The sequence below is a fragment of the Frankliniella occidentalis genome, unplaced genomic scaffold (assembly GCF_000697945.3).
Source record: "Frankliniella occidentalis isolate FOCC.00 unplaced genomic scaffold, Focc_3.1 Scaffold238, whole genome shotgun sequence".
Lineage (NCBI taxonomy): Eukaryota > Metazoa > Arthropoda > Insecta > Thysanoptera > Thripidae > Frankliniella > Frankliniella occidentalis.
The window spans coordinates 97,414-123,512 of NW_026267364.1; the positions used below are offsets into that span (position 1 = coordinate 97,414).

Genomic DNA, 26,099 nt, shown 5'->3' on the forward strand with positions numbered 1-26,099 from the left:
TCCTGGGCGCGGCTCGGCGTCTGGTGCCGTTCTCAGAGGACAAGTGAACGCGTTTTGACGGGCGGCCCGGCGAATGAAAAAATAAAAATCACTGTTGGGGGAGTTGGAGCCCTCTGAGGTCGTGACGAATTAAGAGGCTCAATAAAGCGCGTGACCCATATTCGGACGCGTGGCGGAGCGTGGAGGAGCGTGGCAGAGCGTGGCGGTGCGTGGCCTACCCCGCGCAGCCCCCGCCGAGGGCGGCCGAGGGGGTGGCGAGGCCGGGCGGCAGGGCCCAAGGACGCGAGGGGTGGCGGGCCGAGGCCGAGGGTGAGGGCGAGGACCACAGACAAACCTGAAGGGTGCAGGGGTAGCTCTGGCGTCTCCAATTCAGTTCCAAACCATGCACACAAAAAAGTTACGGAACAGAAAACACGTTGAGTGCGACGAGACACACTGTATGGTGCAAACCAGATTTTTTTCCAGACTCCCGAATAATAATGCATTTTTGTCCTGTCCTGTCAGTGAATCCACGAACTAGATACGATTAACACATTCAGTGTGGCGTGACCACTATGTGACCACCTCGTTGGCCAAGCTCAAATATTCAATCACGGACACCAAAAATGAGCCGTACTCATCGTGGTAACCAGTCAGGAAATATTGAGATGGAGGATCGTGTGTCGTACACACGGACTTCATCGAGAGGTTCAAACCTTGACTCGTTAGTGCATTCCGGTGGTGTGAATTTAATTTTTTTCTTAAATAATTAAATATGGGTGCACCCGCGGCTGAACTGCTTGGCCTCTGGGACATCCTTTTTATCTTTTTTATGCTTCTGTCTACTCGCATTGGTTCGTAGGCTGTGACTGTGGAGCGCGGAGGCCGCGAATGGCCCCCGATTATTGCCGCGTTGGCGGGCGCTGGCCGCGCTGGTCTCCCTGACAACCCTCACTCCTCACTCCCAGCCACAGCGGCCGCAGCGTGCCCCGAGCGTCCCCCCGGCGCGCCCCAGCCCAGGCATCCACAGCCGCCCCGGTCCACCCCTGCCCTGCCTCCCCCTCCCCTGAGTGAGTCCCTTCCCTAGGTACCGAGGTACCGACGTACTTCCAGCTCCGGTCGTGCTATGTGCGCCATGGGCTGACCCCGAGGCTGACCCCGAGGCCGACCCCGAGGCTGACCCCGAGGCTGACCGTCCCCGAGTCCCAGCAGGCCATGGCTGCCGGTGGAAGCGGCTCCCTCGAGGCGCAGTTCGAGGCGTTCAGCAAGTTCGGTGACTCGAGGAGCGACGGCAAGACCATCACGCTGACGCAGAGCGACAAGTGGATGAAGCAGGCCAAGCTCATCGACGGCAAGAAGATCACCACCACTGACACTGGCATCCAGTTCAACAAGTTCAAGTGAGTCTCGTCTGCTACACGTTAAAAGCGACTACTTGATTAAAGCAGTCGCTTTTATCGTGCATTCCTGAGAGCCACGCTGACGCGAAGCGCAAGGCCCACATTTTGCTCATTATCATTGCGCTGTCCTAGGTCCAAGAACATCGACTACAAGACCTTTGTCAAGTACTTGGAAGAGCTGGCCTCTGTCAAGAAGATGGACGCGAACGACCTCAAAACCAGGCTGGTTGACTGCGGCCTGCCTGGGACGTCGGGGGCCACGGTGAGTTGAGTGCGAGGTTGTGCCGGGGTGTATCAGTGGATGCTGCAGCGTTGCACCCGGTTGCACCCTCCTGGGACGCTGCGACTTCCGCTCTGATACGCCCGATGGTGAATGACCCGCCATCAAACACCGACTGGTCCTCTAATTCGTTCTGGCCCGAGCAGAAGGCGGTCAAGACTGGCGGGGTGGACCGGCTGACGGACACCTCCAAGTACACGGGGTCGCACAAGGAGCGCTTCGACGCGAGCGGCAAGGGCAAAGGCCTGGAGGGGCGCGCCGACATCGCCGACAACTCGGGGTACGTGCAGGGCTACAAGGAAAAGGACACCTACGAAAAGAAGAAGTGAAAAAAAAGGAAAGAAAAAAAGGTGATCATAAAATTTCTAGACTTTTCATTTTGAGGACCTACGCGCCTTTCCCCCTTCCGCCCCCTCTTGCACGCAGGAACACAACAACATTGTTTATTTTTCATCCCCAACACTGATCAGCCGCCGCGCCCTCCCCGTCCTTGGGGATGACGTCACCACGACCCACAGTTACCCACAGGGCGCGCGGGTGGTGGGCCTGCGTCCGTCCTTGACGCGCACAGGCCGCCGATAATGCATGGCCTCGTAGTGTTTATTATTATCAAAAAACTGTTCTCAGGAGTGGGACTCGCGCTCCAGCAGGAGAAAGTGCTGAAATTCCATGTCGCTTTATCGGGCGGGGGAGGGGGATATCGTATTCTACGATACGAGAAAACAAAAAAGGGCGTGGGGGGGGGACCAATACTGTGTCCGAACAAAATGGTTTGTACTTCGAGCAACTGGAACGGGGAGTAGAGGACATGGAGTGAAACGGAACGGCAAGAAATCCGGGAGAGCCGAGGGGGGGGGGGGTTGATAAAAGGAGACCGGAGAGTTCCGGCCGAAGAGGAGGGGTTGTGGGGCGGGTGGTGTGACTCAGACCCGGTGTGACTCAGCCTCGCTCGAGAGGAAGGTGCTCCTGCCTCCCCTACCCTTCCCTGCACAGTCCCGCCGGCAGCGAGGGGCGACGCCTCAACCGCAACCCCGTGGGGCTAAACGGTCCTGCCCCATTATGTACGGGGTGAGTCACCGGCCGCTCGGTGGGGAAGCTGGGAGACGGCACTGCAAATAACAAAGTACCGGTAAAGAAGAAAAATTTCCGTCGAGGAGATGAGACAAATTTGAGACCAGCGTCTGTTTCTAATCTGCCCCAATATTGTTGCCCGTACCAATTTGATGCTACCGGGTCTCGCTCCTCCATCCTTTGACGGATACTATAAACTCTATTGTCATTGTACCAGGTGGCTGATTCACGCCGCGCACTTCTGTAGGTATACTGTATCGCATGCACGAGTGCGGGCGGGCTTGCCTATCGCCCCTGTCCACGGCGCCTTACGAGCCGAGCGAGTAGGCAACCAGCCCGCACCCGTGCATGCGGTACAGCATAACTACAGAAGTGCGCGGCGTGAATCAGCCACCTGGTAGTTGGTGTTGTTGTTAAATGAGTGCTAAATATCTCATCCGATCAAATGAGCGGTCAAAGAGAGGACGTTCCACGATCCATCACAGTTTTGGGACTCACGAACCGGTTCCGCGTACGCGTACGTGTGCCACTGCCACTGTAGCAGAGCCGAGCTCGCTGAGCCCGCAGCGGCTAGCGCCGTAGGGTTGGGCAACCCGGCCACCGCGGCGTGCGGCGGGCGTGCATCCTCGGGCCGCCGGGCGCTTCGGAGCCGAGGCCGTGACGGACGTGACACCTTCGTGACGCGCCGAGGTTATTCCCGCGGGGTTTGTTTAGTTTGAACTTCTCGCGGCCGTCCTGCATGCGAGGTTGATGCTGAAAATGGTATTTATGCGGCATTTAATTCGTCCCGATGCTCAGATGATATCAAGACGACATCGGGACCTATTTGGTAAGAAATATAGTCGAGTTTGAAGACGACATTAATACGACACACGGTTAAGATTCAACGACTCGTGCTACGGTCCCTCCACCGTGACCTGTGCTCGCAATCTTGTCCATATTTGTTGATGCTGGAACTGACAATGCTGAAGAGCTGTTCGACAATGATCTCTTGAGCGAACTTAAGAACCCCCTGAGTACGGTACACAAATTCTCAAACGATGAAATCTATTCGTCGGGGCCTCGCAAGTAAAGTTCAGCCCAGCGTGAACGCTCGAGCGCTCAGAAAGAGATGAGTGTGAGATTGAGCCGCACCCTACACTTTACCAAAATGGCTATGAAATAAACAGGCTATACATTTTTGAGGGGGTCTAATTCAGAAGAAACACGAATGTGGTATAGAGAGCGAAGGGGGGGGGGGGGCGAACTTGCCTTCTGGTGTGGTCTCTGTCTGGCATGCGCCGCGCGTTGGGTGAGTGCCGTGCGTGCCGTGCCGACTAGTGCTGACCAGTGCCGACTCAACTCTGCTTCGGCTCTGGCTCGGCTGGCTCGGCTCCGCCTCCCCGAAGTTCGGCTCGTCCTGCTATCCTCCCCGGGACCGACCATCCCGACGAATTCAAATTCGAAAGTAGTCAACGGCTGTAACTGAAATGACAACAAACATTCTGTCCGTGCCCATGTTTGTATTTGGTTTTTGATGGACTGATTGTCAATGCGTTTGTGCACCACGTCTCACTGAAGTATTTGAGATGGCTACATTTGATAAAGGAGTGTTGGAATCTCACAAGTACGCAGATTTGGTGAAATTGGCTAAAGAGAATGGAGTCTACCGTCGTTACGCGCCAAAGGTACACAACGTATATTTAACATGTCGTTAATTAATGTATTCAGTAGTATTGGTCCTTTCATTTAAAAAAATATGTTTTAGGCTGAGTTGATTGAGAAATTACTGGCTTTGAATGAGTCTCCCCCTGAAACCTTGAGTGATGTTTCTATGCCTTCCTTTACGGTAAGAATGCTTTGACTATAAGAGCTTATGCAGTTTGTTGCTCCTCCACCTTCAGACATCTGTTACTATATTTGCTGTAAACTTACTGTGTTTAGGACGATGAGTCAGATTCAGAAACTTCCAAGCATGGTACTGAGAATACATCTCCCCATGACAAAACTGTCAAACCAAACTTGACCTGGCAACATGAAGGTAACTAGTTTTGATTTGCCAAACAGGAGTTTTATTCTGTTTCACTGTTTTGTATTTATCACTTAAAGAATTTTGTTTGTTCCCAACAGAGCAACTCAATAAGAGGTCCAAAGTAGCTACTTTCTCACCTCGTCATCCTTTATCAGAGAAAAAAAGATTTTTGAATAGTTCTTCTATTTCTCTTAAAAACGAATCCCCTACCATATATAGCTGCAAATCAGACAACTCTCAACCTTTGAGGAGGTCTCTTGCTGGCCCTGCGAAATCTATAAATACTGGGGTTAAAAGAGGAAAATGTCTGAAAACCACTGAAATTGAAAGAAAACCGAAGCCCTCTCCAGATCCAGCTTCTAGGAGAATAACTCGTCAGAGAACATTTGATACGTATGCGCATGAACCCACACAAAGTCACCAGATGAAGAGGGAGGGGACTTTTGAGGTGATTGAGGACAAAGAGGAAGCATGTAATAAGAAGGCATCTTCTCACAGTATGAGAAGAGAAGGTACCTTTGAGGTTGAGAATTTGAAGAGCCTCACGAAAACTTCTTCTAATACCAGAACTTCAAAGTTGACACGAGAAAGCACATTTGAAGTGGAAGATAATGCTCAAACAGTACAAAGCCATACTTTAAGACGTGAAGGCACATTTGAAGTGGAGGAAGTAAAGAACTCTACCAATGACTCGCACAAATCTAAACTGAGGCGGGAAGGTACATTTGAGGTAGATACTGTATCCAATTTGCCTGCTGAAATGAAACTGAGAAGTCGTTCTTCCAATGCTAGACTTACACCAAGTTGTGTATCTGAAACCAAGAAACCTGCTCGAGGGTCACTGCGAACACCATATCAGCCTAAAATAATTAGTGTTGCAACTCCGTCTTCCATTAAATGTACTTTTGGGTATCAACGCCAGAATATTACATCCCGTGCAAGAGTCCAGGAATTAACATCTTCTGCAAAGAGATTGTCTGGATCAAAATCTAAAATTCCATCCGTAATAAATGAAATCCAAAGAAAGAAAGCAGAAGTTTCCACCCAAAGTTTGTTTTTAATTTACTTATACTTTTTCATTTTTGCATAACTTTAAGTACCACATTTCTTAATACATTTAAATTTTTTCTTCAGAAATGGCAAGTACCTCAACTGGATTCAAACCTACTCTTGCTAAAAAAGCTCCTGACTTCAATGCTATTCACAATAGGCTTTTTGATAAAATGGAATCTATTGCTGATTCTGTCCAAAAAGTGAAAGATAGAGCTTTTTCCTCACAGAAACTTCAAGTGAAGGTGAGTGTGGTTGGTGCATTCAACTTATGGCTTTTAAATTTATTGACTATCTGGTTAATTTTGATTGACAGAGTGGTAAAAAGAGCCCTCCTAAAGCGAAAGCTGTTAGGAAGTTGTTGTCTCCTAAAGTGGGTAAATCCAAACTAGTATCACCCAAGCCCCTGTTCCAAAACATTGGTTCTGCATTTGCATCAAAAGTAGTTTCAATCCAGAAGAGGCCATCGACCGGATCTGTTATAACTGGTGTGTCAAAGTTACAATCACCCAAGCCTGAACAGAACATCAAAAGTAAGGACTTCTTGTATGCTTAAAATAACATCTCCATTGCTGCTCACTATTATCATGCCATTATAATTGTTCTTTTTATTTCAAAGGAAACGGATTTGCAAGTAATTTTGGATTTACCAAAGCTGAGCATTCAAGAAAAGAAGCTTTTAAAGCAAGTGTTATGGGACGAAAACCCATGAAAAGGTAGGGCATTGTTTTTTTTTTTAGTTATTATTTCAGGACTTAAAGGTATACTATTAATTGTAATTCTTTCCTTTTGAATAGGAATAGTCCAATGTCGAAAGCTAAGCATGCATTGAATACAGTCAGATTGAATAAGAGATTTGAATTGCAAATGAAACACCGTATTGCCCAGCAGGCTAAAGAAGATTCATAATTGTGAGCAGTAGCATCACAATTTAAATTTAATTTTAAGTGTACCTAATGGGTATATAATGTATAAATATTGTTACTGTGTACTGGTTGCAATGGTTTGATCTCGTATAAACTGCATGTATTAGGTCATTCTATTTAATATTTTTGACTTAATGTTGCTGTCTTTTTATTCCAATAAATCAATCGTATGTGTTTTTTAAAAATATGTATATTTATTATTTATGAACTTATGCAGGAAAACCCAAATACAAGATAATGAAATTGGGTAGATTACTAATCAGTTTCCATGGCAACAGCCACTTCAGGGTCCTGTGGGCCACCTTCTCCTGCAGCCTGAGTTGATGACTTTGAAGCCTTAGAGCCCGATGAACCTCCACCACGACGTTCCTCATGCTCAATAGATGTCAAATAAACAGCCGTTTCTTGCTCATCCAGGATTGAGAAGGGAGTTTTCTCACCAACCAGACCAATGGACACATTCTAGATGCAAAATACAATTTTCAGCATTTGTTGGGTGGATTCAAGGAGAAATATACTGAATGAGTTGTAGTCGTGTAAATGACTTACCTTGACAGTTAATTCAACTTCATTTGGCAAAGTATCACTCAGTGCCCTCAAACCATGGCGAATTAGTTCATCTTTATCACATTCAGGAAATTCCAACAAGTGCTTTTCAAGGTATGTGCGAGCACTTTGGGAGCGGGCCCCCATGGCCATAGCTTTACAATCAAAGAAATTAGCAGATGGGCATGTTTGATAAATATGAGGTCCTTGGTCCTGCAAAAGTACCACACTTGTCAGGCACAAAAATTTCACAAATAATACATAAATTAACGGCATATACATACATCATAACCCGCAACTAGAAGTCCTACTCCATAAGGACGACGGTCATATCTCTGAGTTGAACTTTGCATTTTATTACCAACGTTAGCAATAAGACGGCACACAGGAAGTGGAGAATCGTGAGCATACTGATAATTGAGACACTCAGTACGCATGTATCGGCTGGAAGAGTAGACCACAATATTTGAAAATGTTCTGTAAATATCATCTCTAAAACAAATAATTGATGGGAATTACCTTAACATTCTAGCATCAGCAGTCAGTCCAGTAATTGCCATGCCAAGATGCTTATCAATTGGAATAATTTTTTTTTGATGAGCTGAAAGTTCTGATGACGCTCTCTTTAAGGCAACCAAAACTGCATGAGTTTTGTTCTTAATACCAACTGCGGCTGATCCTAATTTTACTGCCTCCATAGCGTACTCCACCTGGTGGAGTCGCCCTTGAGGGCTCCAAACTGTGACATCACTATCGTACTGATTGCGAAACTGTAACAAATAATAGGAAAGACAACATACAGTAATTTTAGTCTGGGAACCGTTTAAATGGCAACACATCAACACATCTGACAGCTATAAAAAAATGAGGCTGCGTTTAAGCTCTTCCTGTAGGTCCGACTAAAGATTCTGAGTTCCAGAAATCAATGAGTTAAGCTCTGTCACTACAGCGAGTCCATAAAAAACTTAGAAAGAAGGAAATGTATTCTCGATCTGACAAGTCATGATTGGCGCTTGCTCATGCCGGTCATAACCTAACAGCGAGCGATATTTATTTCTTAGGGTATGGCACACACAAAATTAAAAGATCAATCACTAGAAAAAAAAGGAGAGTAGACTACAGATGTTAATTACCATGGCTGCTCGAAGATAAAAGGGGAGAATACACAGAAGTAAACCTTCCGAGATGTCTGTTAACGAAAAGCCGCAAATCCAAACCTAGCCCAAATAAATGACATGTATGGCGGGTGGCCTATCGTGTTCCATCTATGAGAAATTGGGCAGGTCCACACCCAATGAAAAATATAGCCGAACGTAAAGAGCGCTAACCTGTCTTTCCTTTTCTGCTTTTGAGTCAAGTTGAAGTGACTGATTTAGAATTTAGTTGATTTCTCAAAATGGGGAACGTTGCTGGAAGTATTGGAAGATTTGCTTTAAAAAAGGCTCGTCGTTTTAACATCGAGAGTCGAACTGACAAATTTCTTGAGAGTAATGTGAAAGTTGTAGCACCTAAGCCACTTGCCACTCAGAAAGAGATAGAAATTCTTAATGCAGGTAAGCTTAGTTTGAGAGCGACCGTTTGAACACTTTCAAATGACATAAGAGATGGATTTGAAGAGACTCACACTGCACTCAGAGTTCTCTGAACATTAACATTACCTGCCCTCTACTGCTGTCAGCATTATGTAATTGCTTTACTTACAGAAAATCCTGACTTGAAGAGCGAGTTGAGTAAACCAAACCCTCAGCTCATTAATCGATTAAAGGATGTATATGTGTCTTCAACTGATCCGGTACTCAAAAGTCTCGACATTTATTATTTTATGGCCTCTTAGCTGATAATACAATTATCATATTTCTACTTTTTTACAGCTACCGTTAGAATCAAATATCAAATCAAATCCCGACAGACCCTTACCTGTTGCAAGAAAATATGAACCTGAGGACTATGGTTATGTAGAACCTGACTCTATTCCTCCTGGTCAGTTAACACTACGTCAAGCTGTCCGTCTCCTTTCACTGTATCAATCGGATAAGGAAACAAACAGTATTGAAAAACTTGCTCTACAGTTTAATCTTAAAGCAGAAGTTGTTGGTATGTCAATAAAAGTTTACTCTCAACCTCAGAAATAATATAAAATTCATACATTTAAATTATTTTTGTTATACTTGATATGTGCTCTTAAGAATAACCCTCTTTGTGTTTTTCACAGGACATATAGTTGAACATTTTGGGCTGTACACAGTTCATAGTGCAAGTAAGATGATGACGTGTTCATTTGATTCACAACCTGTGATGCCAGTTCCTGAAGATAATTCATTTGCACATTATGAAAGGTATAAAGCTGAAATGGAACATCGTGATGAAATAATTCGAGGAAAGGAGGGTCAGGAAGCTTCTAGTTCGGTAGAAAAGAAATGACTCCTGTTTTTTGTTTAAAGTAATTGTTAGTTACACAAGGATTAAATAAATCTAGGTATTACTTGTCAGCTGTTACTTATAATTTGTTGGTTTGTCTTGTGGACTCAAGTGGATCATTCAGAATGTCCAAAAATCTTTTGATTTTTTAAAGTTTATTTGACAAGGAAAAAAAAACAACAAATTACTAACATAAAAAAATTCATCCATATCTCTAAAATGAAGAATGAAGATACACGTGTCTTTATTGCTATGCGGCACTGGTAATGAACATCAAGATTGTCAATGATACATGATGTTCTTACAATGACTTTGTACTTAAATTTTAAGTCCTATACAATCATATGAACACATGGACAAGGGATGTTACAAACTAGCAGTACAAAAAAGTGCCTTCAACCAGAAATATTTGAAGGTGACAGAAACGGTCCCATGCAAAACATGGAACAAGAAAAACATTAAATCCAAAGCTTAGTGTGCTAACATATCACAGCAGAGTTGGGCACAATTCAAGATGCAACCAAATCAAAACAATCCTGAGCAGAAAAGAAAACAATTATTTGTTTCACAAATCCACTAATTGTCATAATTATTCCACATGAGAATAATTAAAAGTTGGGTAGAAGAAAGACACTGACAAACCACAGTACAAAAATAGTCAACAGTTTAAATTATTAGCAAATGAATCCATGGACAGAGGGTAAACATTAATAGCATTAGTAATGTTGTGTAATGTGTTAATTATCTGAGAAGAACTAAGACAATTTAAATGCACATCAGTATTGATTTCACAGAAGATGAAGCATAGAAGTCATCAGTGGAGTGGTAAAATCCACAAGCTTACAGAAAAACTATTTTAAACAAAACTTGAGCCAAATCACACATTGGAATGGTGCCTATTTGTATAGAATGAGGTTGTCTCAACATGATGGCTTTGTGACAAAAGATATTGAAAAACTACAGCATCATGAAACAACCAAGGAAACAAGGTTTGTCATGGTGATTTTACCATTTCTTTCTTTTGCAACAAACAAATTCTATCCTTACTCCATAAGAAGTCTGTCAATATCACCAATAATGTGACCGTCAATATCCGCCTCCACACAGAACTTTTCCCCATCTTCATCATCATGATTGTTTCTTGCTAAAGTCCTTTGTCCTGTTAGATCACTCAATCTTCCTGACATTCTGACTCGTTTTTTTGAGGGAACACAAAACGAAGAAGTTTCTTGCCGTTGACGTTTGGAGCTCCATGTGTCAGCACTATTTAACACCTCTAAACCATCTGCTTTTACTTTTAAAAGTTTTGTTCTCAAATCAGTAATACCTAAATGAGCTTTAAAATCTTTTGTTTGATCAGAACTATAACCATTTGTTGTTGCAGTAGAAGACATATTAATATTATGATTAAGTTCGTCTTTCAGAAATGTACTATTTGCATCTGCTTTTCTTGCTCGATTTTTTCTAATTTCATCTAAACTTAGTACTCGAAAATCTAATTCTTTAGTCACATTATTTTTAAGATGATTACCGCCAAGGGTAGCTTTCTTAAAGCCGATGGTTGTGGCAACACAAGGTTTACGAGGACATGGAACTGTACTGCAAGGACTGGCTGATGGATTTGCAGCTGGGTTGGCAGCTTCCCATGCCATTGGTCCACCTGCAATGCCTTCCCAGTATGCAGCTGATTCCGCCTGGATTTTTTCAAGGCGAATCTCTTCCAGCGTCTTAACATGTAATGAGTCCTTCTCCTTCTGCACCTTTGTGGGAGTCCAAGATGGGGCACTTTCTGAGTCTGATTCTGCAAGAACACCACCCCAGCAAAGCCATTAGTTTTTATAGTAATGGGAAGTAATATATCTTTCCATCACCTAGACAAGCAAACAAAAAACAGGGAAAAAAAAAATGATATCATTTGGGGACATTGTCAATTATCTGGTCAGAAACAACAAGCACATCAGTCTCAATGGTGAAGATTTGAATTGTTAAAGTGTGACCTGGTAGACAGAAATTAACTGTGACAACTAAGGATTTATGAGTAAAAAACAATCAGCTGTTCGGTGCTTCCTCAGTTTAAGACTTCTTTAACTAAAAGATGCTGAAGGGAGATAGCCACTTTTCTCAAGGTGAATTCTTGCAGTTCGGAAGAAATAAATAAACCAAACTCTGCTGCATAAAAAGATTTGCTTGGTGAGGCCATTATATTTATTTTTATTCATTATAAACCTCTTCTTATGGTTATCAGGAAAAAAAAAAAGGACAAGTCACAAACTAACATATACACAAATGCCAAAATCATCAGATAGTATATGTAATAAAAATTGAGTGAAAAAATTGCTTTGCACATTAAACAAGGGAAGCAATTTCAATTTTACATTTTATCTAAATGTATGGTAATAATAAGGCACACATACTTTATAATAAAACTGAATCAAAATTATGGAAAAAACAAAAAAACTCTTAACTGCAGTTTGACAACTCAAATGAACACCAAACCCAAACTACTTAATCTAAGAGGGATAGGAAAAACTGAGGAAAAAAATATAAATTGATGTAGAAATTTATACCTGTTACTCTGACAAGACATAAGATTATTAGTTTTTATTTCAAATGAGGGTTTGAAGTACCTGAATTGTCTTTATTAAGGCAGTGGAAAAGCTCTCCTTAATTTTACACATATACCATAGCAAAAACGTTTGATTGTAGACGGAAGGACTACTTGATTTATGACAATACCGTTTTAAATGCTATTCAAATAAGTTGTCATGAAAGTGTGCTGAAACCTACACACTTGCAAAATAAATTTATACGATAAGTGCAAAAAAAAATCGCCATAGAAACAAAACAGAAAACAACAGCTAAGTAGTCATCTCCTCTCCTTTTCAAAAAAGAAGCAGAAGACAAATAAAAGAAAGAGAGGGGGGGGGGGGGGGGATGCTGATATGACAACACAAAACATTTAAGCCCAAGAACGGATGGGATCTGAAACTAGGAGGTCACACACAAACAAGTGAGACACCGACACAGGGGGAGCCAAATCCACAAACAGCTGGAGACCAACATTATTCATTAAAGAATCAAATGGGGTCAAACATGATGTACAGGTTCCTTTCTTTCAAGGTATATCCCCGAAATAATGCAGAATTTTACATAGATTCACATTATTTTCAACAAGTTTGGAAAAGCACATGTGCCACAGTGTAAATACAAGACAAAGAACTAGATGGATATGATATAACATGGCGCCTGAAAGAGAAAAATATTCCGTCATGAATGGCAATGGATGTGCTGCCTGCATGTGGTTGTACTAAACATTTCCAAAACTATCAATAAAGCTGCCAGAATGTAGCTTCAAATTGAAACAAATAAACAAATCTGTTACATGTAACAAAGATAGATAAACTTATTCAATGGCCCAAACAAAATTGCTAGGATTTGCGCTACTTTGTCAAATGCAAAGAGGCTGACTAGTCAGAAAAGTATTGAAAACCAATAGCTGAGATTCTGGGGAGAAGGTCGTAAACATACAGTCAATTCCTCTACTATACCGAACTGCAAATCTATTTGAGCAAGCAATTATTGAACTTCTCTAATATCCCTCCCACACCAAAAGATCCTTTTGTTAACATCATTTTGATGAGACAAAATAAAAAAAAAACAAGTGGAGTACAAAATCTTGCTAAAATATAAGTTAAGAATATTTAAAAGTGATACACAAATTACAGTGCATACACAGTTAATAAAAGTCTTGTCACCCCAAATTTTAATACCACACAACTGTCTCTAAGAGAATGAAAACATTGAAGAGTCAGTGAAACTTTATATTGTTATTATTAAGTTATTAAAATAGAGTGGAACCCGACTATAACATCAACAGTTAAACATTAAAAATGTGTGTATTTGATTCCTAAGCCCTATTTTGTAAGGTGAAAACAACCTGCTTCATAGTAGCCACAAGTGCCAACATTATAACCGGGTTCCACAAAGATAAAAAATTCACTTCCTAAATACACTACACAGATCAAAAGCTTCTTGTAGGTGAAACTTGATTATTTTAAAGCATGAAGTTACAATAGCTAAGAAGAGAAAGAAGAAATCCAGTCATAGCTGAAAGGTATTTCTGCATTTCACAATCTTCTGGCATGTAACACACAGACATAACCAATATTACACACTGACAAAACAGCTAGCCCAAGAAGGAACTGAGTTTACAGGACTAACAGTTTTACATCTTTGCATGGAGCACTGAAATATATTGAAATTTTTCATTAACACTGGCAGTGAAAAAGTTTCATTATCTTTCTGTAACTTAAACCATACAGATGTTCTGTGATTGTTATTCTTTCAACACACAAATTCTGTTCTGATTGGTCAACCCCAAATTTAAATCAGAAGTTTTTTAACACAAAGTTGTTTTAATCATATAAAGACTGTCTAATTTCTTAGAAAGCATTTTAAAACAGAGGAAAGAAGACAAGTGTAGTAGGGCATGTATAGCATAAAGATAGATCTATTCATCAGAAACTTTAAACCCCTTGACATTTTTCTTTAAAACCCAACAACGAATAGCATGGAGTAGGTACGGTACTTGCATCAGCATTTCATGGCTCTAAAAGTTGTGAACTTGCAATCAGTCATCATACAAGTAGGGAAGTGCATTCTTTTCAATCGTATCGCACAGCATTTTGATGTTTCTGGTATCAAAGAACTGTAATGAGAGGAGTTACAAGTCACCTTGCATATAATATTGCACTATAAAAGGGGGAAATAAATTTACTCTCTCCACATCTCTCTTATTAGGGTAATGTTATACACATATCCAATAGATACTAAAACCTAAGTGAAATACTATACAAAAAGAAATTCTTAATCTTTTTATTATGTAGCTATATAAAACAAATGGGGTTAATGCATTTTTAAAAAATAACAGGCCCAAACAAAATAGATTTGCTTGATGTTGCCCTGTACCCGCTTAAAAAAAAAAAAGAAGATAAATGGCCACATAAATGAAGAGCAATAAGGCAAAGACAACAAAATAAACTACTCAAAGTGATAGACCAACAATGCTAATTTAAATAAACTCTAAATTAAGGAAGAGGGAGGGAGAGAGCCATCACCTTGCCTTCAGAGTGCAAAGTCTTACTGAGTTGTCTGATATATAGTAGGAATACCTATGCCAAGGACAAAATACTTAGGTCAATACTTGAAAAGTATTGAAAAATGCAATGAGAAAATTTGGTACATATTGCACAGGTGATCGCCCATTTCAAAATTTGAATTAGCATTAAGAAGAGAATAACAAACAATATTGCACAAATCAATAAAAACAAAACCAGTCATAAATAAATTATGACACAGCAACAAAATGAAACAATAGATAGATAATAAAGTTGCCAAGAAAAAAATAAAATGACAAAAAATATGAAAAGGTAAGAGATTTTGGATAGGAAAGTACTACAATGTTTATGACATAAGATTTAAAAAAAGGGGGGGGGGGAATTAATGTCATGATATCTTGTAAGTTTTGGGCAAATAGTAAACAAAATCATTAATTTTGAAGGCAGGTAAAATTTTTAACCACTCCTAGCACTGTATTCTAATTTGGCACTGTGTTTCACATTTCTTAGAAAAAGAAACATTGCTATCTTTTGAAATCTTGTCCTAAAATAAAACCTTGGTATTAAATACAAAAGTTCTTGATAATGGTGAGTGTTGAACCAAAGAAATTTACAAGTATGAAAGTAGGATTTGGAAAAGAATACCAAAATCCCTTGTCTTATGGTCATACAAGACTTGATTGTAGGCACAGAACATAAATCAGACACTACAAAGTACAAGGACAATCTCATTAAAACAATCGCATACCTTCTTCGAAGTTGACTACAATTGGTTCAACGGCGGCAGGTGATGAGTTGTAGCTATCAGGTACACCATGGCTCAACCGACGTGAGGAGTCGGCAACAGGGGGCTCTACTCCAGTTTCCAGATTTGAAGCACCATCCACCTTGCCTGAAAATAGGGAAAAAAAATTAGTACATACCTACAAAGTGATTGAATTACAACATACAAGGAAGACTATTAATAATGGATGTTCTGTTTGTGTTGGATTCTAGATTGTACATGATTCTAATCCGAACACCAAATTTTACAGGGGAGTCACAGGAAATACTTCAACAAGACCCCAGCAAATCTGGAACTCGATTCTAGGCCACACCCAGACTTCTGGGTTTGACACCAGAAAAAAGGAACGGCTTTAGGTTGAAAAGATACGATATTTAGAACAAGAAACAAATAATTACCACTCTGCCAGTCCGGAGTTGAGGTATCTGTTTCCTTCTTAGAACTTTCTGGTGAATTCAAAGAGTCACTTTGTGCCTGGCCCCCCTTTAATTGATGCTTAAAAGCACAATGAGCTTTGCGGCAACCTCCAGGCTGTCTTTCCCAATAACATGGAATTTCTTTTCTCTTTTTCTGTAAACAAAATTAACAGGAGAATAGAGTACTCACAGATTGCTCTGATGAACGAATGTTGCCAGGCATGAGAAATACAAACCTTAAGTTCCATGTGTCGTTGGCCGCAATGGGGCTCAGTGCAATTACCTTCTTTCCATTTCATGCACATATCTTCACACCCAAGGGCAGCAGGTTCATGACGAAATTTACAAGAGTTACCCTGTAAAGGAACAAGAGTTACACAGAATTAACAGAATTACTTAAGTGATTATTACTGAAGATTGTGTTATTCCTACTTACCCTCACACATTCTGAATAGTAATAAAAGTAGCAGTCAATGCTCTTAGATTTTTGATCCATGGTTAATCAGACACGGTCCTTGGTGCGTGTCTGAAATATAAAAAATTACATGTTTCAATTTCCAGCATCAACCATTCTAAGCTAGATAACCTCTCACAGCGAGCAATTTCTTCCACGCTGCATATGAAGTTGATATTATGAAAAGTAAGCAAAACAGAAAGCAGAAATAGGCAAGATAGTGTAAACTGTATGCAGCGAGTAGAAAATTTCGAAAGTATATGCAAAAAGAAATGAGAAAAGGATGAGCAAAATGTGGAACAAGTCGTCTGTAGCTGGCGCGACAACTATAAACTAATGCCTGGTTTTTAAAATAGTGCGAAGTTATTAATATCTTCACCAAGTCGACAAAATTACCTCTTTTTTCTGTTGCTATGTGCAGTTAACAAAGTATTACATTCAAACCAAACATAAAGATATTTATTATTTTTCTGTTAGACATAGCACGGAGTGGTGTAGTTTTACTGTTCCCCTCCTCCCACTCCCCCTCCCCCCTCCTCTCCCCCCCTTGCTCTCCACCCCTACATCCCACATAAGGCGAAAACACATCTAGAACCGTTTGAAAATTTGTAAAATGTATCAGTAGACACAATGGAATTGGATAAATACTTACACATACCTAATTCAATAAAAGTGCTAGATATGGAAGCAAACTATTTTATATATTTTGAGGGCAGTGAAGTTGTCAGGAATCTTTTTTGTGAAGAGGCCGTTTTGGTCATCTTCTTCAAAGCGGTGTATTTGTAGCGTGGTGAAGAAAAACACATTCCGTCTTCTCTATTTCCGGGACGTGGGGCTAAGGTGTGTGTGTGGTTTGCATTGTCTATTAAAACATTTTCTATCCATCTTAATCGTCCAAGTACGCGCATTTACCTTCCTTGAAACAAGCCTGGTGTATTTTTTGAAATTGAAGACATAACTTTTGCGCTCATTTTTTATGTGGCTTTGTTTCTGTGTCCAATTCTAGGACCACATCAAGATGGTGCAGCGTTTGGTTTACCGACGACGTCTGTCGTACAACACCAAAAGTAACCGGAGGAGAGTGTAAGTACCTCTCACGTAGATTGTCGCCCTTCTTTGCGTCTTTCGTGTGAACCGTCTCCTTGAACTCACGCAAACCTTCAATTTAAATTTTGATCAGCCGGTATGCAAGCCTTCCTAACCTAAATTACGTGTGTGACGCCACGAATTCCGTGTGTTATGTACTTGCTTTTTAGTCTCTAATCCCCCATTACCACTCTAAATTCTCTTACTTTCAGTCATGTTTCATATATTATTCCTCGTTGTGTTTCGAAACCTTATTTACCGTTTTTGTGCATCTGCATTCAGAAGTATACATTACTGCACTCGGATTTGCATGCGTTTTGGATACTCTCTTATGTTCGATTTGAATTCACTTTTTATTAGTTTCTCATTGGTCTCATTGCCATAGCTGCCTAATTTCTGCTTTGTTTGATCTAATTTTTCTGTGCTCCCGTTGTTGTAGTGTAAGAACTCCTGGTGGTCGTCTTGTATACCAGTACCTGAAGAAACCTGGCAAGATCCCCAGATGTGGACAGTGCAAGGACACACTCCGTGGCATCCAGCCTGCCAGGCCCATGGAGCGTTCCCGTATGCCCAAGCGATTGAAGACTGTTAGGCGTGCCTATGGTGGAGTTCTCTGCCATAAGTGTGTGAAAGAGAGGTTAGTGTCTGTTTACCTAAATATCTCCTGGAAAATTTGATTTGCTTCTTGGTTGAAAGGCCTGTGGATCCCTCAACTCTTTTGCTTTTGTCAGTCAGGGTGTGCTTTGACATATAGTATTTGTTGTTCTAATTTCAGGATCGTTCGAGCTTTCCTAATTGAAGAACAGAAGATAGTTGTCAAGGTTCTGAAGGCACAGAAGGCAGCAGTCAAAACTAAAGCACCCAAGAAGTAACCTGTTAATTTTCGTAATATAAAAAATTTAAAAACATTTTCTTTTTCTTTGTATCCTTATGTATTTCATATCAGTTTTTGGTCAGTTGCAATATTTTGTTATACTTCTATACGTTTTTAAGTCTCACTGGGGACTAATCTCTGATAACGTGTGTTGCTGTTGCGGGGAAACGAGTACCATGCAAGTAATGGGTAATACGTTGACATAAATAGGGAGAAGTTCATGCTTGCATTGTGATACATTCTGAAAATGGGCCCTAGAATGGGCCAATCCAGAGTGTTGGGGATGAAGTGGAGGAATGTTAACATAATTGCACTGGCCTTGTACGTTTCACAACGCAGTGGCTCTGGGACACCGGCTCTTTCCTGTAACAAAACGTTCATCACTCAAATGGGAGGGAAAGGGTTTGACCCAATAACAGTTCTAAGATTAATGTGCGCCACGGTCAAGATTACCTGAGTGTAATTCAAGTAGGAGGCATACTCTATCACTGGCATCATACACCATGATCCATTAAGTAGTGCTCTTGACATTGAGTCAAACTCTCTTGGTGGAGTGATTAATGCAGGTGCCAACCATTTGGAGCAAATGCCTTCGAGTATCTTTGTTGTGCTCGACAGATCTGCGTCAAATTGGCAGATGTTGAACCTAGAAAGTAAAGGAAACACTTGAACTTTGGCTTGCTGTACGTTAATTTGTAATTGAACCCTTTTGTACTCAACTGCATATATTGAGTGGTAGGGCTAATTTTTGAGAAGTAATGCGTAACAGTTTACTGTACTTGGCTAACGTAGGGAGAAGAGCAGCGGGTAGAACGCAAAAGTTCCTGGTCGGTAAAGCGGCTACCCCCACTACCGGCGTGACGTAGAGGCGGGAAACTCTCGACCAATCGGGGAGTTGATAGTTCATGTTCTACCCGCTATTCTCCCTTCGTTTGCCGAAGTAAATTAAAGAGAAGGGTATCAAGGAGCTCATTTTCATTTCTTATCGGTCGGTACCAGTAACAGCGGCGGGGCGGGACAACAGATCGTACCGTTCGTCGATGCCGATGAGGAACCCGATGGTCCTCCACACGTGCACGAAGTCTAAGATATCTTGGTCGGAGACACTGAAGTTGTCCTGCTTCCTCCGGAGCACTGCGTATCCGAAGAAGGCGAACTGTGTGAGGATCATGTCGAGCTGGGAGATGCCCGGCAGACCTGCCCGGCGAGCAGCCGCCGCCCCTCGCAGGTGGTGCTTCCGCACCACGGCCAACGATTCTCGAGCCCTGACGGTAATGTAAATTGACAACCATGTAGGAACAATGGGCAGTGAAAGGAGGGAGTATAGGGAACTTGGGGCCGCAGGGGAAGGGCACCAACGTTTTTTTGACCTGGCATACCGTGACTTGGGGTCTCTGATGTCTGTTCGGTACCAGAACAGCATATGCCTGATGGTGTCGACGTATCTCCGGAAGGCTTTGTCGGGCTGTCCGGATTGCTTCGTCAATACCAGGACCTTGACGATGGAAGGGATGGCTAGAAGGGTTAGAAGTCCGCTCAGCTTGCATGAGAAGAATAGGAAGATGTCGCGCTCAAAAGTCTGCGCGCCCCTGCATGTGAAATGTAACAAAGTGGGTGATTGGCTGTAGCACATTACGCCGTGTCAATCACTCGCGTTATACCTCTTGTATCTGGCCTCGTCGAACCAATCGGGCAGACACTCGCGGTCAATGTCTTTTTCCTCGATATAAGTATGGGCGGCCTCATTCTCCAGGATATGGAGCAGGGGGTCGCTTGGTTCATCGCCATCGTTGCCGCCCTCTTGATAAGCTGAGGTGGATACTGCTTGGAGGTCATTTGAATTAAAAACAAAGAAATTACCATATGCTGCAAAGCATTTGCCAGAAAACTTTAAGAGCTCGTGTAATCTTGAATATTTTGGTCACATGTTTTCTTTCTTTCTTTTCTTTTTTGTTATTTGATTATTATTATTCCTTTTTAAATCACGGAACTAACCATTGGAATCCCACTTGCCATTTGTCAGAAAACTGTAAGGGCACGTGTAATCTTGAATATTTTGGTCACATGTTTTCTTTCTTTCTTTTCTTTTTTGTTATTTGATTATTATTATTCCTTTTTAAATCACGGAACTAACCATTGGAATCCCACTTGCCATTTGTCAGAAAACTGTAAGGGCACGTGTAATCTTGAATATTTTGGTCACATGTTTTCGTCTTTTCTTTTCTTTTTTGTAATTTGGTTATTATTATTTTTTAAATCTCAGATCCAACTATTGGAATCTTAAAGATAAGATATAGGTACCCTCAAAGTCAAGGTATTTGTGTGGGGACTGTATCTCCCACCTAAAAAGTAAGAGCAGTCCCAGTGAGAAATGAAATATCAGACCAATATCGAAACAATATTGAATATCAGATATGTGTCAGTTTCAGGACCATCTCAGTATGCAAAAGTGATGCAAAAATTGACAAAAGATATCGTTCTGATATCATTCCAATATTTCATTTCTCACTGGGGTGTCGCAGTGATTCCCATTTAATGTGGACCATATTTAGAGAATTAGGGTAAAACGAGGGAAAATAAGAAGGTTGGCACTACTGGGGGAAGGGGTAATGAGGTAATTGGGCCCACCTGAGGCGTGGCGGCTGCCGCTGAACCCGCCCATGGTGTTCTGAAGTTTTCAAACTAAACTCGTCGAATTGGATTTCTGTTGATATCCACCTGTTCGCCACCGGTCCTCGGTGAACTCGTTGTTAAACGATGAGTAGCACGTGTACCTGACCTAAGTCTTGAAGGTACCTGGCTGTAACGAAGCCAACTCAGGCGTCGGCCTGCCCTGCTGCTCTGCCCCAACATACTGAGCTTCAGACCAGTGACCAGTACCAGTGGGAAGAAAGCGGCCCCCTCAGGGCAGTGAAAGTGTATAAGTGGAGGGGGAATATCTCTCCCCCCCCCCCCAACCGCGCCTCTCTCCCGTCCCGTTTGTGTGGATGCTGAGGAAGGGGGTAAGGGGCCTGTGGAAGGTACCTGGCTGTAACGAAGCCAACTCAGGCGTCGGCCTCCTGCTGCCCTGCCCCAACATACTGAGCTTCAGACCAGTGACCAGTACCAGTGGGAAGAAAGCGGCCCCCTCAGGGCAGTGAAAGTGTATAAGTGGAGGGGGAATATCTCCCCCCTCCCCCCAACCGCGCCTCTCTCCCGTCCCGTTTGTGTGGATGCTGAGGAAGGGGGTAAGGGGCCTGTGGAATGGAGTAGTGCCGGCGGGGAAGGACCGTAGCGTCGCGTATACGCTTGCGTTCGGGAGCTTTGAGAAGGGTCATACTTCGGGTCATACGGTCACACTTGGGTGGGGTGGCGTAGGTGCCGAGATGCCAACCATAAAGGAAATACACCGCAGTCAGTTGATAAAAATTCACATATTTATTTGGTCAAGAGATCATCAATAACATTCAGAAACAGGAGCTTCTAAATTCACAGCAGGATCTTCTTTAAAATTACAATAAATTTTTACATAATATATGTATAATCACTTTGTTTTTTGAACAGATTCTACTCTAAGAACAATGGAGGGGTGCAAAACAACTTTGTTGCCTGCGCTTGACTTGGGGAAATTATATATAACAAAATGTAGAACACACCCTCTTAGCCACTCATTAACTCTGATAGCGGCATGTTCTATATACCATCTAGGATTGCATGCATATCACGAGAAAAGGAATTCATTCCACATTATCACCTTATGATCATTTAATAATAATAATAACATACTGTACTCAAATTTATCCCCTCCTTTTCAGCACTCTACACCAAAAGAAAAATTGCACAGAAAAAATACACAAATAAATAAAATAATAATTTGCTGACAAATGCCAAACTCAGTAGGCACTGCAGATTTCCAACTCAAAGCCAATGACGCCAAATTTGTTTTAGTTAATGTAAATGAAATGCTGAAATATGGACGTGTGCCAGTATTTGGCATGACAAACATGCAGTACTCCAAAATTAGTAATTACATTCAGAATATATGACAAGTAGGGCCAATTCATGGGTTCTAATGAGAAGCACAGTGATATCCAAAGGTGTTTTCCTTTTGTTTTCTTTTCATTTCACTGGATATGAATCGAATAGTACTGTGTTTCTCATGTTGAATCAGTGGCAAAACGACTTCCGGTGCTGTTCATTGTTGTTTATAATTTCCTTCTCTGATAGAATACTTCACCATTTGAAAGAAAAATAAAATAAAAAATTGTTGAAAATATGTGTCTAGAAATTTTTAGTTTAAAGAAGAGATTATACTTAGTCAAATTAAAAAACTGTGATTCTTAATCTTTCAGATTTAGTTTGTAGCTGAAAATATTTCTTATTTTAAGCGGAAATTATCTAAGCATATGAAATATATAAATGAAATTCCAATTAGACGATGAGGTTCATGACAGAGTAAGAAACCATAAACATTAATCAGGTAGTGGCTATAAACTTTCATATCCTAATGATTCTGCATGTGACCACCAAAAGGATGGTCTTCACATTTTCCAAAACATTTGATGCACATGTTCTGTGCATAGTTAAATACTAGCGGGGTAACAAAACCGCTGCCGCTCAGAGCAGCGTACAGTGTAATTAGGTGGTACAATATTTAATTAACACATTCAGAGACAGAGATAGAGGGGTCACTGTAGCCGTGGCCAGTATTGTGCCGACATGTCCGGTCCAGGTGTCTGTCCTGGGACTGCAATGGGCACGGAGACTCCAGGGGATATGAGACCTGCAAGCAGAGAGAACAAGGTCTTTAGTCGTTGGATCCATTGATGCAATGCTAGAGTTTTGTAAAAAATGCGCTCGTCCCCCCTCCCCCCCCTTTCCCCTTTCTAGAGTCTATAGGACTCAACCCCGTTCTGCGCCGGCGATACACCATGAGCATATTGAGGAGTCCGCCGCTAGAGCGCGCTAAAAGCACTGCCAGCAGGCGCGGGGCGCGGCAGTTCGGAGCACGAGGTATCTCCGCTGAAATAAACCCAAGAAAGGACCACACACCGGATGGTCGTCCTTTTTCATCGCGCAATCCCAATCCGATTCCGTTCGGTCTACCAGAGATGCAGGTGGCTTTCGGACGTGTAATGGCATCATGTCTCACCTGTTGAGGACCCTCCCGCCGAACTGAGCGAGGAGCCGTACTGGTGATGGTGGTGGTGGTGGTAGGCTGTCTGCATGGAGCACGGCGAGGGCCTAGAGCCGTACGAGGACAGGCCGCCGGACAGGCCCCCAGAGAGCCCTCCAGACAGGCCGCTGGAGAGGCCGCTGGACAGCCCGAGGGTCTCGTAATGCGGCCGCATGCACGAGTAGGGCGAGGGCGAGTCGCGCTGGGGCACGCACGACACCCCGCTCGACAGGCCCCCGGACAACCCGCCTGAGAGGCCTCCGGACAGGCCTCCGGAAAGCCCGCCAGACATCATCCCCGTCACATCGGAGCCCTGGCCCATGCCCTGGTTCATGGCGTGAGCGTGAGCCGATCCCGACATGCTGAACGTGGACATGGGAGACATGGCGCTGCGGACAGAGAGAACAGGCGGTTAGACTAGGTCCGACTACACGATCACCTGTTATAGTCCTAAACGCTCACCTGTACGAGTCGGCCATGCTGGTGATGCTGGAGTAGCAGTTGAAGGGCCCGTTGGCGCTGCCGCCGTTCATGAGGGAGCGCGGCGGGGAGACGCTGCCCACGGGGGTCACGGGGCCAGGGGTGGGCGGCCCCACTCCCTGCCCCACCCCCTGGGCGACCACGGTGCCGCAGTCCACGCCGGAGCCCGCGCCCGCGCCGGGGGCCGCGCCGCTGTTGGGGTTGGAGGCCGGCCCCGGCGGCGGCCCCGCCGAGGGCTCCATGCGCCGCTGGTCGCGCACCTTGGCCTCGCGCCGCCACTTGGCCCGACGGTTAGAGAACCACACCTGCAAGCAGAGCGACGGGGGACTTGAATGCTGGGGTCGTCGGCGGCCTGCTTGGAGGCGGGAGAGGAGCGTCTGTATACGTTACCTGGATGCGGGCCTCCGGGAGTTTGATTTTGCTGGCCAGCCGTTCTCGCGCGAAGACGTCCGGATAGTGCGTTCTCTCGAACTCTGTAAGTGGATGAATAAGGCCGGATTAGAGTGAGGCAAGCACACCTATAGAAGGATGATCTTGATGAGGCCAGTGCTCTGACCGTGAAAAAGCTGCAGGGAGATTACTTTCTTTGAAACGCTCGCGAGATATCTGCTGAGAGCTGAGATTTTTTTTCTTTGTTTCGCCCCACGCCGCGTTTCCCATTTCCCTGCCGCTATCTACACAAAGAAAGGACTCAGTTCGGCCCCATTTCCTCAAGGTCCCCTCCTCTCAGCGACCCGGCTGCTGGGTGCGCTGGGGCGCTGTGGCGTGCCCGAGGGCGCTGGGGCTGGGGTGGGCCGGGGCTGGAGTGGAACGCCATCGACTATCGATACGTCGACGTTCGCCTGTGGTTGTCTCTACCCGCCGTGTTGGTCTGGGCTGATGGACCCTAACTCACACGAGTCTGTTTCCTCACCTTTTTCTAGGTTGTCGATCTGCTCGTTGGTGAAGGAGGTCCGGTTCCTCTGCAGCTTCCTCTTGAGCCTGAGCCTCGCCTGGTCGTCGTCGCCGCCGGCACAGGAGCCTGGGTTCGAGTTGTCCCCGCCCGAGGCCGTCTCGTCGCTCTGCACGCTGTCCAGGTCCATGACTGCAACAACAGAGAAAGAAGGGTGAGTACAGGAGCAGGCGCAGAAGGGGGATGTGGAGAGCGGGTGCTTTCCCATCGACCACCCAAACTGTGGTCAAAGCATGCAGCAGTATGAAGTATTTCAAAATTTCACGTGTTATAACAGATTTATATCGACGAGCAGCAGACTGCCGTAAATGTTGTTTACTGTATCAGCGGTGCGGGGTGGTATCAGTGGCCGGGGGAGGGGGAGGGAGGATGGGGGGTCTGACTATGGGGCTCAGTGCCCGGCTCTGCCCGGCTCTGCCCGGCTCTGCAGGGCCGGCTCCAGGAGGCGTTCGTTACGTGTATACCAACTTGCGGATTCGCTGAGGCAGAAAGGGCCGATAACGCGACGAGGACGGAGATAGGTGCGGGGCTGGGCGCGGCGGGGGAGCGAGAGAGACGGCGGGGGAGGGGGTGGCCGGCCCGACTTCGCTGCGGTCTGAGGGAGGAGGCGCGAGGCGCGGGGAGGGGCGGGGGAACGCGAGGGTACGGGCTCCGTATCTGGAGGAAGAAGTTGTAGTCGTACTCCCAGAGCCCCGCCACGCCGCAGCGGCCGCGCTGGTGGTAAGACAAGAGTTTTCAAAGTTATAGGCTCCACCCCGTCGTGCTCGGGAACCCAACGTGCCTATCGGGTTGCCTACACCGCCTCCCCCCGGGTCCCCTCCCCGCGGTGCGCGCACCACCAGAGTGCATACTAAGAGGCCCCACGCACTTTGGGGCGCGGCAGCGCGGCACTACCCGCCGCAGCCGCACGACCCGCGCCATCTCTCAGCCCCAGCTCTCTCCTCCCTCCCTCCCTCTCCCTTTCTCTCTCTCTCCCTCTCCGCCTCTCTTCTCGACAATCTCTCTCCCCGCCCGTCCCACCTCGGGCCGGCGGCAGCGGTGGTTGCGGGGAAGGGCTTTATTCCCGCCGTTCCCTCCCGATATCGACAGCCCGTTGGGCG

At 44.1% G+C, this 26,099-nt stretch overlaps 9 protein-coding genes across 12 annotated transcripts in view; 4 read left to right on the top strand and 5 right to left on the bottom strand.

Moving 5' to 3' along the window:
• LOC113211183 (tubulin polymerization-promoting protein homolog) overlaps positions 1-2,014 on the top strand; it is a 7,454-nt gene extending 5,440 nt beyond the window's left edge. Inside the window, exons 1-4 of one of the 3 annotated variants that reach the window (XM_026429496.2) lie at positions 918-1,049; positions 1,183-1,379; positions 1,512-1,641; positions 1,806-2,014. In XM_026429496.2, coding sequence (XP_026285281.1) covers positions 1,195-1,379; positions 1,512-1,641; positions 1,806-1,988 — 498 coding nt within the window. In that variant the 5' untranslated portion in view covers positions 918-1,049; positions 1,183-1,194 and the 3' untranslated portion in view covers positions 1,989-2,014. Of the gene's footprint in view, positions 1-917; positions 1,050-1,182; positions 1,380-1,511; positions 1,642-1,805 lie in introns of those variants that run through there. The other 2 variants (XM_026429494.2, XM_052273007.1) reach the window with 2 other exon arrangements.
• The window catches only part of LOC113211181 (tubulin polymerization-promoting protein homolog), a 16,203-nt gene extending 12,181 nt beyond the window's left edge, over positions 1-4,022 (bottom strand). The window contains exon 1 of the mRNA XM_026429490.2: positions 3,982-4,022. Within this exon, the coding sequence (XP_026285275.1) occupies positions 3,982-4,007 (26 nt within the window). The 5' untranslated portion in view covers positions 4,008-4,022. The remainder of the gene's footprint in view (positions 1-3,981) is intronic.
• Positions 4,023-4,147: 125 nt separating this feature from the next.
• Positions 4,148-6,904, top strand: LOC113211187 (uncharacterized). The gene is made up of 8 exons (XM_026429499.2): positions 4,148-4,397; positions 4,478-4,558; positions 4,654-4,750; positions 4,840-5,790; positions 5,876-6,036; positions 6,108-6,324; positions 6,411-6,507; positions 6,589-6,904. The coding sequence occupies exons 1-8, from the start codon at positions 4,299-4,301 to the stop codon at positions 6,698-6,700; spliced, it is 1,815 nt and encodes a 604-aa protein (XP_026285284.1). The 5' UTR covers positions 4,148-4,298; the 3' UTR covers positions 6,701-6,904.
• LOC113211189 (proteasome subunit alpha type-1) lies at positions 6,890-8,544 on the bottom strand. Its single transcript, XM_026429501.2, has 5 exons — positions 8,397-8,544; positions 7,783-8,033; positions 7,548-7,707; positions 7,267-7,476; positions 6,890-7,179 (listed from the first exon to the last, which is right to left on the bottom strand). The coding sequence occupies exons 1-5, from the start codon at positions 8,397-8,399 to the stop codon at positions 6,973-6,975; spliced, it is 831 nt and encodes a 276-aa protein (XP_026285286.1). The 5' UTR covers positions 8,400-8,544; the 3' UTR covers positions 6,890-6,972.
• Positions 8,543-9,752, top strand: LOC113211190 (protein NDUFAF4 homolog). The gene is made up of 4 exons (XM_026429502.2): positions 8,543-8,816; positions 8,967-9,055; positions 9,135-9,357; positions 9,476-9,752. The coding sequence occupies exons 1-4, from the start codon at positions 8,660-8,662 to the stop codon at positions 9,682-9,684; spliced, it is 678 nt and encodes a 225-aa protein (XP_026285287.1). The 5' UTR covers positions 8,543-8,659; the 3' UTR covers positions 9,685-9,752.
• Positions 9,753-9,817: 65 nt separating this feature from the next.
• On the bottom strand, positions 9,818-16,984 carry LOC113211188 (zinc finger CCCH domain-containing protein 11A). The gene is made up of 6 exons (XM_026429500.2): positions 16,849-16,984; positions 16,435-16,524; positions 16,235-16,354; positions 15,981-16,152; positions 15,547-15,690; positions 9,818-11,482 (listed from the first exon to the last, which is right to left on the bottom strand). The coding sequence occupies exons 2-6, from the start codon at positions 16,492-16,494 to the stop codon at positions 10,725-10,727; spliced, it is 1,254 nt and encodes a 417-aa protein (XP_026285285.1). The 5' UTR covers positions 16,495-16,524; positions 16,849-16,984; the 3' UTR covers positions 9,818-10,724.
• A 177-nt stretch (positions 16,985-17,161) lies between these two features.
• On the top strand, positions 17,162-18,446 carry LOC113211179 (60S ribosomal protein L34). Of its 2 annotated transcripts, none has more exons than XM_026429487.2 (4): positions 17,162-17,292; positions 17,459-17,535; positions 17,978-18,175; positions 18,314-18,446. In XM_026429487.2, exons 2-4 carry the CDS (start codon positions 17,471-17,473, stop codon positions 18,408-18,410), a joined length of 360 nt encoding a protein of 119 aa, XP_026285272.1. In that variant the 5' UTR covers positions 17,162-17,292; positions 17,459-17,470; the 3' UTR covers positions 18,411-18,446. The 2 variants fall into 2 exon arrangements, with proteins under 2 accessions (XP_026285272.1, XP_026285271.1); XM_026429486.2 differs by having other exon boundaries at positions 17,233-17,350.
• Positions 18,447-18,526: 80 nt separating this feature from the next.
• On the bottom strand, positions 18,527-21,281 carry LOC113211178 (uncharacterized). The gene is made up of 6 exons (XM_026429485.2): positions 21,041-21,281; positions 20,074-20,233; positions 19,792-20,001; positions 19,444-19,677; positions 18,866-19,058; positions 18,527-18,775 (listed from the first exon to the last, which is right to left on the bottom strand). The coding sequence occupies exons 1-6, from the start codon at positions 21,072-21,074 to the stop codon at positions 18,527-18,529; spliced, it is 1,080 nt and encodes a 359-aa protein (XP_026285270.1). The 5' UTR covers positions 21,075-21,281.
• Positions 21,282-21,806: 525 nt separating this feature from the next.
• Positions 21,807-25,132, bottom strand: LOC127748645 (paired box protein Pax-6-like). Its single transcript, XM_052273008.1, has 5 exons — positions 24,961-25,132; positions 24,438-24,520; positions 24,030-24,352; positions 23,544-23,956; positions 21,807-23,174 (listed from the first exon to the last, which is right to left on the bottom strand). Exons 1-5 carry the CDS (start codon positions 25,127-25,129, stop codon positions 23,080-23,082), a joined length of 1,083 nt encoding a protein of 360 aa, XP_052128968.1. The 5' UTR covers positions 25,130-25,132; the 3' UTR covers positions 21,807-23,079.
• Between the last annotated feature and the right edge of the window lie 967 nt (positions 25,133-26,099).